This window comes from Lontra canadensis, unplaced genomic scaffold (genome assembly GCF_010015895.1).
Source record: "Lontra canadensis isolate GAN:19392208 unplaced genomic scaffold, GSC_riverotter_1.0 scaffold236, whole genome shotgun sequence".
Taxonomy (NCBI): Eukaryota; Metazoa; Chordata; class Mammalia; order Carnivora; family Mustelidae; genus Lontra; species Lontra canadensis.
The window spans coordinates 317,957-331,750 of NW_022631230.1; the positions used below are offsets into that span (position 1 = coordinate 317,957).

General features: G+C 41.0%; 1 protein-coding gene across 2 annotated transcripts in view; it reads right to left on the bottom strand.

Moving 5' to 3' along the window:
• Positions 1-8,870: 8,870 nt before the first annotated feature.
• The window catches only part of LOC116862372 (protein MB21D2), a 109,312-nt gene continuing 104,388 nt past the window's right edge, over positions 8,871-13,794 (bottom strand). For both annotated transcript variants that reach the window (XM_032849649.1, XM_032849650.1), the window contains exon 2: positions 8,871-10,417. In XM_032849649.1, the coding sequence (XP_032705540.1) occupies positions 9,153-10,417 (1,265 nt within the window). In that variant the 3' untranslated portion in view covers positions 8,871-9,152. The remainder of the gene's footprint in view (positions 10,418-13,794) is intronic.

Consider the following 13,794-nt stretch of genomic DNA (forward strand, 5'->3'; position numbering starts at 1 on the left):
ATTGGAAACCAGTTCTCTTTCTTTGAAGGGTCCAGTAAATGTTTGATGAGCCTATGCGCTCAATAAATATTTGTTGAATGAATAATTAAGTGTTGAGGTGTTATCTGCTCTTCCTTCACTCCCCAATGCATTGGTCTAATATCTGCTTTCTAGAACTACTGTGATTCTTCATGGATCTAGAAGGACATTTAGAGATAATCTCATCACACACTTTTTACTATTCATTAAGATGGTGACACTTTTTCTAGAAACACTTTCTCATGGAAAATTCTAACATATGAGGCAGATAAGAATAGAGATGTTTTAAAGGTGAGGAATCTGGAGCCCAACCACCAGCAGCACATTGAGGTGTCTCCTAAGGTCAGCATTGAAAAACCAATGCAAATTACACTCAAATGTCAATAGACAAAACTGAAGTAGGGAGAAAAAGTAACCAAAATAAAGTCACATAACTAGGTAGTGGTAGGTCGCTAGTTAAAGCCGCATTCATTCATTAGGTACCCTGAGGTGTAGAGGTGTAGAGCAAAAGTTCCTAGTTTGTTGAATTAACCTAATACCACACTATACTAATGTGTGTGGGGGGGGCAGGGGTGATTAGGAACTCTGTTGTTTATATCTGATCATCTAGGGCTAGTGTTCTCCCCACCAACTTCTCTTCACAGCAGGAATTCAATACTTAAAACATGTGGATTAACTGGGCTATAGAGATATTTCTTTGTGAATCATCTTCCCCTCAATTAAGATAGGTTCTTCAATTAGGTTAATTAAAGCAGAAGAAATTTAGGAAAGTCCTTCAATATCCACTTACCCTTCTATGTAGAGAAATGATTCTTAATGGAAGAGGGTTGTTGCATAATGGTATTTTGGTATTAGGAGAATGTGTAGTTTGAAAAAGCACTGTCTCTAAATTTATTTTTAACACCCCCCCATACCTGTAATTTTCATAATACAAACCTCAGAGAAAGCTTGTCAAAATATTTTTGGCTGGCTGGTGGGAATACTTAGAAGATAGTCATTCTCTAATGAATAATAGAAAAGTGAAAAGGAGGTGTCTACGGATCTTACAAGAAAAGGTTGAAGCATGAGGTTTTTGTGTTTATCAAAAGATTATGGGATATTTGGGGCACCTGGGTGGCTCAGTGGGTTAAGCTTCTGCCTTCGGCTCGGTCATGATCTCGGGGTCCTGGGATCAAGCCCTGCATCGGGCTCTCTGCTCGGTGGGGAGCCAGCTTCCCTCTCTCTCTCTGCCTACCTCTCTGCCTACTTGTGAGCTCTCTCTGTCAAATAAATAAATAAAATCTTTAAAAAAATTTTTAAAAAAGATTATGAGATATTTAAAGGTGGGAGGTAGAAAACAGGGCATTTTATGTAATGACCTAGGGCCATTCAGTGTCCTACATAGCCACTGTTAAAAACAATATAAAGAGGATTGAGTCGGGGCATAGAACATAGAGGAAATAGACAGGCAATGCCAAAGTTCTGAGAACTTCCAGGCTGGGAACTTCATGGTAAAGATGAGGAAACCATTCTTGGATAATGTTATTTTGTTCTATTCCCTGTTATGCTTTGCTATGATCCTTCTCCACACTATCAGCTTAAAAAAAAAAAAAAAAAAACCTACAAAATGACTGGAAGGTCAATATGAGAGCAAGGAAGGATCCCGCTGGCTGGAGTCATGCTGGGATCCTGTCAGCGTCACAGGGTTATCCTGGGAGACATTGCCCCAAAAGTTTTTATCATGAGGTGACCATGCAATAGGTGGAGATCTACTTTACACAGATTATATACGCAATCTAGACTTACCTTCTTTGCACATGAACCACCAAATGTGTTCCTTTCTCTCAGAACTTTTGTATCAAACACCTGAAGACAAAACTGATGTGTGCATTACCTCAGGTCAACGCTTGAGCTATATTTAGTGATCTGAGAGTCAAAAAAGGTTTCAACTTCCCAGGAAAATCCTTCTGTCAGCAATAGCTTTATAAAATGCCACAAACAGAGCTTCGTGGAGGACCCAAAGGGATCTGTACCTATGAATGTGAGATGGGCCCTGGGGAGCTCTCAGAACAATGATGTCATCCAGGAGAGCAGAAGGGAGAAGGGAATAACCAAAAGAATGTTCTATCATTAGTCTCGCCTATCTGAGCACTCTCTGCCCTTTCCGTCTACCTCAGCTCAACCCACTGCTGATCCTACTTACCCGTCACAAACTGCCATTGACTAATCTTCCCTTGTGTCCAGCTTCTGTCTTTATGTTTTTTTTTCTTCCATAGCCAACAGCTCTTCACAGAAGGAGGTGTCCTTAGAAGTCATAGATCTCACTCCTCAATTTACAAACAAGAAGAGCCAGAGTAGGGATAGCCTTTGCCCAGGGTCACACAGCAAATGTTCGAGTGAATCTAGGAGGTTCAGCTCTTGGTCTGGTGTCCTCACTGTTGGTGCCAGTTGTCTCAGCCTGATCCTTCCCACCCTCTAAAGCTTGTTGTTCTTGCTTCACCAGAGTCCTCTTCAGAGGACAGTCATTCGGGGAATTTCAGGAAGCATTATAGAAAGTAGCTGCCAAGCACCGTGAAAAGATCAGATGTACTTCATTTTATTATCACATGAAATGAAAGACTTCTTTGTGTTTATTTAGTCCCATGAATAAGGAAGAGCTTGGCTCATCATGACCAATACTTGCTTCAGTCTATGAAGCACAGCCCGTGTTGAGGCTGGAAGAAACAAGAATCGGAAACAAACGTTTATGTCGTGACTGTTATAACCAGAAAATGCTATCTTGTCCCTTGGGTCCACCACTGAAGTCATCCTTAAAATCATCTCACAGTCTCTAATTTGGTAATAGCCTATAAAAGCTGGTTTAAGAGTTTGGTTACTATGAAAAGATTTATAATTGTAAATGGATAGCGTATTGATTTTTTAAAATGTAAGTGGTGAGATTTTGTAGTAAGTTTCATCAACCGAAGTTCTAGCAAATGCCCAGAAATTTTTACAAACACCATCATATTACAAAAACTCTAAAATACAGAAATAGTTTTAAAAGTACAAGATGGTCTATTTACACATATATCTTTTTCTCAATGCCAACTGACAGATTCATTTAAGTTGTCAGTTGTCACTTGTAGCTAATTTTTAAATGTAACTGAATTCCTGACTTCATATTTTTTTTTTCTTTTGTGAAGACAATACCTCTCTCCCTACATCTGGGTGGGGGGGGTGGCGGGGAAGAGTAGTATTCTGCTACTGGTAACAGTTCTTCCACTGCCCAGCTGTGAGCTCAGGAATGCAAATGGTGGGAGGGACATTTGTTCATTCCCTACCTCACTCATCCAGAAACTTCCGCAAAAGTGATTATCTCTCTTCTACCAGGATCTGTCGGTGACAGAAAATTAACTTTCTCTAAATAGTCTGTTTATTCTGCTCATAAAAAGCTCTAAAGGAAAGTTTGCCCCAGGTTCTGTTATTTAAGGCTTAACCTTTTATCTAAAGGCTGGTCCTCTATAAATGCACATAATGGAATTTATCCTAAGTGATAGACTCTCAAATGAGAGCAGGGGGGAATCATAGAAAGTTCTTAATTTTAGAAAATGACAATGTGTTAAATCCTGGCTCTGCCCTACCACTCAATTATCTACAGAACTTTGAACAAGTTGTCTGATTTCTGAGTCTTGGGTTCCTTAGATGTTTAGAGACTTAAATAGGTTCATGAGTACAAAGCACCTAGCAAGAACATCTGTACTGGAAAGTACTCAATACATGTTTGCTGTGTCCCACTATATACATGAGTAGAATTGACAAGATTTTTAAAAATAATATTCTGCCAAAATGAATATGCCAGGTTTGTAAACAGGTGGATGTGCCAATCCAGAACTGAGATTATTTCAGAAACAAAGGCAATCTTGGATTGAGAAACCCAGAAAGGAAGAGAATATCTACCCAATTCTGCATGTTACAGATTAAGATACAAAGTCAAAGGATGTAAAATCAAAGTTTAAGCTTCACCCACACTTACCACCCTTTAGCTTCTGTGATTAGTTGGTAAAGAGGATTGTATATGAAAAATGTGTCAATGTGTCCAACCTTACCAAGGTCACAGTTAAGAGTCCGCTCATCCTGAAGAGAGGGAAAGTGGTCTAGAAATAAAACATCCTCATCTCAGCTGCTATACTAAGGGAATATATATATATATATATTTTTTTTTTTTGAGAGGGAGTATGCAAGGGGAGTAAAGCAGAGGAGGAGGGGGAGAGAGAGAATCTAAGCAGATTCTGAGCTGAGCTGGACATGGGGCTTGATCCCACAACCCCAAGATCAGGACCTGAGCCAAAATCAAGAGTTGGACACTTAACTGAGCCACCCAGGTGCCCTAAGGGTAAATATGTCTTTAAAGATGGTTGCACAACAGCACTTTTATATGGGGGGATAAATTGACTTCTCTCAAATTTCTCCATTATTCTAAACCACAAAGGTATATGGCCTCCCTGATGTTTGATGAATGTTGGGACGCCATTGTGGACTGCAAACTGTCAATCCAAACTTAGACAACCAGGATCATGCTATGGTAGTCTAAAAGTTTTGTGCCATACAGCAAATGGTGCACTTTATGAACCAGAATGCTTTTGAATGTACTGCTAATAGGGTATGAATGCTATGATATGGGCATAGAGAAACACAATTATTGTAGTTAAATTATTATAAGCTTGATTTGTACTCTATATAATGTATGTTTTCTTAAAAAAATAAAAAGTATACTTCACCAGCTAATTAACGGAAGGTAGAATTTTAGACATGTTGCCAATAATTCTCCAATGGCAAATACCTATTCTAAACAATGTAGATGTCTTTGTTTACCTATTGAAGAAACTACACACATTCCTAAAACTATTTTTCTCACAGAGGAACACTAATTACATTGATTCAGTTGGTTAAAAAAATACACATTATTTACCTGATATTAATGAAGTAACAGTAACAGAAATGATCCCCATCCTTCTTTGAGTATATGTAGTCATTAGTGCTCCATTTAATGGCAAAAAAGCTTTCATCCTCTGGATCAGAATATGGGATGGAAAGTATGAAATAAAAGCCTTTCCCTGACCCCTAAGAATGACCGGTGGGCAGTCGCCCCCTTGGGTGACTCAAGTTAAGAGGTTTTGGAGGAGAGCAAATCAGGTGGGAAGTTCAGGTACTTCCCCAAAGACCAGCACAGAGATTTGAGGCAGCAGGAAGCCACCTAACCCCAGGATTCTACAGCTGCTGCTAAGTGCCAGCTTCCTTTTCCTTCCCAGCAATCTCTTCCAAGGCTGAACTCCAAGTCAGGAAATTTTTCTCAGCAAAGTAATGATCTGATCCAAAATAATCAACACTTAGCTGTGACCAGCCAACGGGCTCAATCCTCCCTGGAAGTGTTACAAAATAGTCTAGAGAAATTTCCAGTGGATGAAGTGAAGGCAATCCTGTGTGCGTGTGCATAAGGGGGTGGTACAGAAGTCACTCGGAGCTCTTCAACTAGCCCCAGGAGCCTCCCCACTGCTTCCCCACATCCCCACCTGAAAGTAAAATTAGCCACATGTACCCGCCACTCCTTTCTCCGGAATAATTCTGTATAGTAATTTCAGGGGTATTATTTTTATAATTTCTGATCCTAATTGGCTCCTTCCACTCTGAAACCAACCCTTACTTGCATCTTTGGATCATCCATGTTCAAATGAGAAAGGCAAAGTTTAGAAAATAACCTACTTTGGGAATATGTGAAACCAGATCTCATTAGGGAATTAAAACACTATTGAGTTTCAGCTTGTAAATTCCCACAACCAAAAAAATCAGTTATAAGCTATGTTGAAGTTATGACTCGTCTTAATGCATTTTCTATTGTACTTGAAACAGAAGTGATTTTAACCAATCCTCTGGGCTTCAGAAGGAGAGTAGGTTAGTAATTCAATGATTTACTAAGTTTCAGACAAGAAAGGGTACCTGACTACATTCCATTTCTATCCATTCTTCAACAATGTCTGACCTAAGTCCTAGATTTATGGTGCTGATGGAAAATTCCAGAAACTAAAAAATATTTAAGTTTTAAAATTACTAGATCTCGGGGCACCTGGGTGGCTAAGTGGGTTAAAGCCTCTGCCTTCAGCTCAGGTCATGATCCCAGGGTCCTGGGATCGAGCCCCACATGGGGCTCTCTGTTCAGCAGGGAGCCTCCTTTCCTTTCTCTCTCTCTGCCTGCCTCTCTGCCTACTTGTGATCTCTGTCAAATAAATAAATAAAAATCTTAAAAAAAAATTACTAGATCTTAGGGGGCACTTGGGTGGCTCAGTTGGTTAAGCGTCTGACCCTTGATTTTAGCTCAGGTCATGATCTGTCACTCTCCCTCTGCCCCTCCCCTTTCTCTCTAATTAAAAAAAAAAAATTACTGGACTTTTTTTTTTTTTTAATGACGTTTAACCAATACCTTGGAGAAAGTGTTCTTACTAGGACTAGACATAGCAAAAAGAAAAACATGCCAAAGGGATCACTGAAACTAGGTTTTTATCACACCTGGAATGAAATTGTGTCTGCAAACACAGCATCTAAAATATTGTAGATGTTGTTAATTGTATTTGAGAGGCCAATTCAAAGCACAGTTATGGCGGTTTATAGGGACATTAAAGGGAACCAATGCCTTTGAATATGCTTGCTACTTTAGTGGTTGATAACAGTTTCTTTTAATCAAGGAAGTGTACACAATGGTCAAAGTATAATGAATTTTAACAGTCTCTACCAGATGCATATTTATTAGTTACAGAGGCTGTGATACTCTTTGGACTTAATTAAATCAGATAGCATAAATCAGTGTTTAGATAAATTATATAGACATTCCTGATACCTATCCACAGAAAGAAAAGAGACACACAGCAACTGAAATAGTTTGGTATGTCAGTTTAAATATTTTGGTGAGTTGGACCAAATTTAAACTGGCTAAAAGAAATAAATGTTGACTCATTTAATAAGAAAATTCAGTGTGGGGTGGCGGGAGAAAGGAGGGGTGTGACAGTGTCTGATGGCTCATGGATTTCTTTCTCTTCTCTCCAGAGTATCACACAATGTCAGTTTCATCCTCGCGCTGGCTCCAGTCAAGATAGATCTCAGGGTGACAGAGGCCAAGTGCTTCGTCTTCCACATCCAGAGGCCTGCATCTTCCCCAGCATTCCAAGCCAGAATCCTGAGCACGTCATGATTGGAACAGCTCATGTTTTATGATGAATCCCTAGCTAATCACTGTGGCTAAGGAAATGGTTATGTCAATCAGTTCATACCACATCTCTGGGAAGGGAGTCATTTCATGAGAAGGACATAGATCATGTGGAGGATAGGTAGATACTAGGAGGAAAACTGGGGAAATGGACAAAGGAATACTGGAGGTTCACCACAAATAATACTGGATGCTACTGAAAGACAACAGCAAACCCAGCGTTGTATTTACTGAAAATGATTATTGGTTTCACTAATAAGAAAATAGTTTCTGGACCACAAACTACCAACAGCAACAACAACAAAATTCCAAGGCCAGTATGTTTATTATTTTGTGTTTGACTTAGATGGTTGAATGACTTCATTTTCAGTTATAAGCATTACATTAATTCCCATGCAAAAACCCAAGACCGCATATGCCAGATTTCAATTGGCCAAAATCCAACCTGTGAGTCTGGACATTCGAGATCAAATCCAAAATGTTGCTTGACCTTTCCAATAGTAGATATCATGGTCATCCTTTGAGACATCAGCAGGGCCCCTGACCTCTCAAACACCACAGTTTGCCATGAGTCCATACCAGAACAAGGAGCCAATGCCTTGCGGCACCTAAACATGGCAAACGACTTCATTCATGAAGATAAGACACCTCCACACGAAGCTACCACCCACAGATATGTCCTCGTTCCTGCTCTGTAGAAACACCTGCTTTTGAATAGGCATGCTATCTTCTGTTGGAGATTATAAATTCTTTCTGCCAGTTTTCCCCACAACTCCCAGTAGAAGCAAAGAGACTTTACAAAAAAAGCTTACCTCTATAACCCCCAAAGCAGTACATACAAAGACAACTACTCTATCAAGTATACATTTTCTCCGGCTTCAGATGGTCATTTAGCAGGTGTAAAGCTTTGCAAACCTCTCTCAGTGAGACAGGAACCAGGAATATCAAAGAGGGCAAAACAGGACCCCACAATTAAAGGAGAATGAAACAAATGCAAAGAATCATTCTATTGATTGAGAAAAATGGGCTAAATTAAAAATAAATGATAGCATTTCAACAGTGGATGTCAATTTATATTGAAGCACATACATCGGAAACTCTGACAATGGCCAAGATTTCATTAGTGCAAATAACAATTATAATGGTATGTTCTTTAATAGGATTTAAATAAGGCTTCAAATAATTACACACACTAAAACTGCCATTTGGAAACCTTAATTCTGTTTGGAAAGTTGTCAAACACAGCCTCCAAACCATCCAAAGTTCTGATCTGAGGAAAATTACATTCAATGAAGTTGCTCCAAAACACAACTGGTAGCATTAGCACTTCCAAAGTCTACGTTGTTTGGTGGAAAGAGGGAAACTACTCTGGTCACTGGTCAAAAGAAATAAATCCAGCTAACATACCAGGTAGTTTCCAGGTTCAGATGATTCTCAAATATCTGTAGTGATGAAAGCTCATTGAAAAAAATTAAAATTACAAAAAAAAAAAAAAAGACAAAAAAAAATAGCATCCTGAAGCATCAGAAAGGTATCTGTTGCCCTACCCTCATTAACAAATTTACACAAAGCATGAAACAGTAAAAAAACAAGAGAATTCATGGGCATTTCATCTATGGCTCAAGTTCTCCTTAAAAAAACAAACAAAAAACCCCAAAACAAACCCGAACCAAAAACAATGTGACAATAACTACAAAGAGTAAACAACGAAATCAGAGGCAGAGTATGAAATAGTAATATACTGTTTCAGAGCCTGCACCATCCTGCAGAACCAGGAAACTTAAAACGTGTTCTTAACAGATCCAATCTAGGCTGGATATGTAAAAAACGGCAAGTCAGCATCACAAACCACACTACACATTATGAGAGTTTTAGAACCTGGGAAAAGAAAAAAAAGAAAAGAAAAAAGGCAGCAGAATGCTCAGAAAAATTTATCATCAATTCTGAAATGGGGCCTCGTGACATCATCAGGGTTAATAAAGACAGAGATGGACTTCCCCGGGTTCTCAGTCACCAGCTGCTGCAGTTTTTTGGCCAAACGGTCGTCGGGCTGGTTGGGGTCCCCGCCATCGGACTGCGGGGAGGGGATGCTGGTGGTGCTCCCCCGCCTCTGCAGCTCCAGCGTCAGCCGGTTGGCCGCCTTGACGTGCTCGATGGCGGTGCGCAGGTGCTCGGCAGGATCTGAGCGCACGGAGGAGAGCTTCCGCGCGTGGAGCATGACGGTCTCCTCCGACAGGTGCTCCAGCATGTTGCACTGAGGGATGAAATAATTGGGGCACATCTTGTTGACCAGACAGTGTTGTAGGTCATCAATGAGGCCCAGCAAAAAGTGGGCTGCATAGTCTTCTTGGGCCAAGTAGTTAGCAGGAAGTCTGTCACAGGCCCAGAGCATCATGCTCCGCAGGTGATAGGGGCTGATCGCCTTGGGCCGGGACAGGAGTTTAATGATGATGGCTTTGCAGGCCTGGTAGGCCTGCATGAGGCTACCAGAGATGCATTTCTTCAGCTGTACCTCGCTTCTGGCGAAGGACAGCCGCCACTCATTGTCCTTCTTGCCCTTGTAGGAGCAAGCAGGCACCAAGTAAAACCCACTGATGACCTCTTCCTCGGTGATCTTCCCATCCCAAAAGTGGTTCTCCATGAGCCAGCTCTGGGCCACCGCGGGCCAGCCTTTGAAAGAGACCACGGGGACAATATCATACAGCATGCGACTGCTCCCCACGCCCAGGATGATGGAGATGATGGTCCCGTTCTTTTCTACCTTTTCCACCTTGGGCATCCCTCGCTGGGGTTTCTTCTGGATCTCTGACAGGACAATGCTGATGGAGTCATAGAACCAGTCGGCCACTTTGGTTGGGGAGAAGAAGTAATTGGTGGCACCATTGATGTGATCCACGATGGTGCAGCAGTCTTTCCACTTACTGATTGTCCCCTCATCAAAGAGCCGGAGGCTCAGCCAAGAGTGGCACAGGGCTGAGTGGCGCATATCGAGTGTCACAGGCTGATTACGGTCATGTAGCTTAAGGGCTGGCACCAGAAGAGTGAAGTCCATGTCATAGTCTGTCCCTCGGGCATACACATTAAGCTCATCTAAGTCCAGGTCCACCACGCCTTCCCGGACTCCCCCAGAGAGCAACAGGTACTCATTGGCCACTGGAAGTTTTTGGTCCAGCTTTTGCACCATTCCTACAAACAGAAAAAGAAAACACTATTAGAGGAAACACAGACACCAGGGTCCTTTGCATCAGCACAGAACACGCTGAGTTTCTAAGACCCACTGTTTGTTAGAAGTACAAAACCAGATCTTGGCCTGTTGCACGGGTCCAGCCAGCAGCATACTTTGTTCTTGCTCGTCGGTGACAGAATGTGTCCTTTACCAAGTGGGAGAATTATGATCCTTTTTTCTCTTGTGGCAAGAGCCGTATCTTTTAATTTTTTTTTAATTTTTTATTTTTTTTAAAGATTTTATTTATTTATTTGACAGAGACCACAAGTAGGCAGAGAGGCAGGCAGAGAGAAAGGAAGGGGAGTAGGCTCCCTGCTGAGCAGAAAGCCCGATGCGGGGCTTGATCCCAGGACCCTGAGATCATGACCCGAGCCAAAGGCAGAGGCTTTAATGCACTGAGCCACCCAGGTGCTCCAGCAGTATCTTTTTAAATTATAAACTGGGGCTCTTCTTCCCCCAGTCATCACCTTGGTTAGTGGCATTGCCATCCACTAGGTCACTTAGGCTGAACACCTCAGTAAGCTTTGAGTCTTTGTTGGCTTCTACTGCCAGATTTCATCTGTATAACCACTGCGACATTTCTCATTCCTTCCCTGTTCTCCATCTCTGCTGCCCTCATATAAAGCCAGGCTCTTCTATCTCTTGCCCATGCAGCCTCCCACCTTTAGGTTCTTCCTGCTTAAACCTTCCTCTATGCCAGGGATTCTCAGTGTGGGCTATGGGCACTGAATGTGAGACACTGCAAGGGGGTAGTGAGATCACAACTCTCCCCATAATAACGCTAATACATTATTTGCCTTGTTTGCTGTCTTGACACTTGAACTGACTCTTGATGGGACGAAAACAAATGGCGGGTCACAGTGCTAGGCGTTCGTGAAGACAGTGGCACCAAACCACAATGGCAATCACTGGACTCTTTACTGCTGACATGTACCAGCATTTAAAAAAAAAAAAAAAAAAGTTCAGCCACACTGAAGAAAAATCCCTCATGGAAAAGAAAAATGGGTTAATTTTTCTTAAATCCCAACTCTAGAGCTACCTTTCTAATGTTATGTGCAACAAAATGGCAAGTGACCATACAGCACTTCTGCCTCATACTGAAATACAAGAGCTGTCTTCAAGAAAAGTGCCTGTGTTGGAGCTGTGGGCTAAGTTAGTGGCTCTGTTCATGGAAGACCATTTTTACTTTAAAGAACAACCGATCAACTATGGGCATCCAGACTTGGGTATCTGGTAGACATTTTCATTAAAAAATGAACAAAGTTAGCCTGTCTTTGCAAAAACAACTAAAATATTTATTGCCAATGGGGGAAAAAACAAAACAAAACTGGAGATTTCAAAAAAAAAAAAAAAAGCTGAATTTTAAGAAAACTCATCTCTTGCACCAGGAGCTTAATATCTTCCCAAATGGTCTAGTTTTCTGGTAAGATTGGTGGTGACATAAAAAATGTAATTTTTGGATGTTAATGTGAGCTCTTTAAGAGTGCAGACCATGTCTCAAATCTGTAGTAGGCATGTACTGGGCTCTGCAACAGTACCATACAGCCGGAGCTGTGACTGGATGGCAAAGGAAGAAACAGATGGAATTAATGGGACTTCCCCATGAAGAGCTGAAATAATTAGACTAAATGTACATGTAATTTGATGTACAAATGTCCCCTCCCTGCCAGCTCTGACACTGAATTTAATCTTTTCTCCAAAGATTGCAAAGAACTATCACAAACTAAAATTCCCTTATTCACTGCAATTACTTTTAATCAACATAGTTTATTATTCATAGGACAACTCCAGTGCAAATCAATAAGCCTTGTATGTGTGTTTGTGCTACCATTATATTTCAGAATTTAATACTCAAATGAAATAAAAATGTGTTCTTTTCATTCTTTCAAATCCTGTTTTCCAAACCATACGAACCATGAAAAACTCATACTTAGTACCATTTCCTTACATATAGATAGACAAACATACAGCAAGCTATCACTTTTGTCTTAAAGCAATCAAAAAGTTATCCAACTTTAAAGAATCCACAACTAGGTTGCCTGGGTTAAGCTTCTGCCTTCGGCTCAGGTCACTGTCTCAGGGTCCTGGGGTCGAGTCGCACATCAGGCTCTCTGCTCAGCAGGGAGCCTGCTGCCCTCTCTGGTTCTGCCTGCCTCTCTGCCTACTTGTGATCTCTCTCTCTCTGTCAAATAAATAAATAAAATCTTAAAAAAAAAAAAAATAAAGAATCCACAACTAGTCAGAAAGAGAATCCAGCGTACTGGACTTTTGAGGCTGTTTCTCACATGCCTTGTGCTGTGCCACCCAGATCCCTTTCCAGTAAAGGACTTCCTGTCTCAGCTGCTGGGAATCTGTCAGTGTAATCCCTTAAGGACTAGCTGCAAAGAGCCAGCTCAACCAAAGTGATGTCCTGTGTTTGGGGTGAGGGTAGGGGGGTACACATCAATGTGAGAATACAATGTTTAGGATACTCTGAAGAATTATTCAAATCCAGAGTTCCCAGGGGGGTTGTGGCCGCAAAGAAACTGGACTTCTCCCTCTGCCTGATCCTGCTTTGGGTCCCTACTTTCTACCACAGTGGCTGATCCTAGAGGGGCTTCTTAATAAATATCCTAGGGGCACTTGGGTGGCTCAGTCGGTTGAGTGCCCAACTCTTGATTTCGGCTCAGGTCATGATCTCATGGGTTGTAGGCTGGAGCCCGGAGTCTGAGATTCTCTTTCCTTCTCTCTCTGCCCCTCCCCACCACCAACTCGAACATGCTCTCTCTCTCTCTCTCTCTCTCAAATAAATAAATCAATCTTCTAAAATAAATAAATAAATATCCTAACTCCATTCGAAGGCTGCTTCTTGAGGAACCCAATCTAAGACACTACATTCTAACCAAGCAAAAACAGCCTTCACTTTAAGTCAGCATGGAAAATTTATCTTCCTTTTAAAAGCGGTTTTCAAAAACCAAATTTAGTAACCAAGGATTGGAAGTTATGGTAAACACCAAACCCAAGATTAATTTCTCAACTGTCATGTTTCAGTATTCACCTCATCTTTATGATGTAACAAATCTTACCACTCAGAGTTTTAGCTATAGCTATGAACAGATAAGATTTGTTTCTCAGAATCCAGGGTAGGTTGGGAAAATCATTTTCACTATATTATAAGTTCACAGGCAGGTAGTTACCTTCAAAGATAAATGTTTGATAATGAAATAATTTATTCATCATTCATTCAAATATGTTTAAATTCTAGCACTTGGTGCCATAAATACACATAGGAACCATGTTGAAATGTGTTATGATTAATAAGTAAGAGCTGAATAAATTAGAAGTGGTATTATAATTT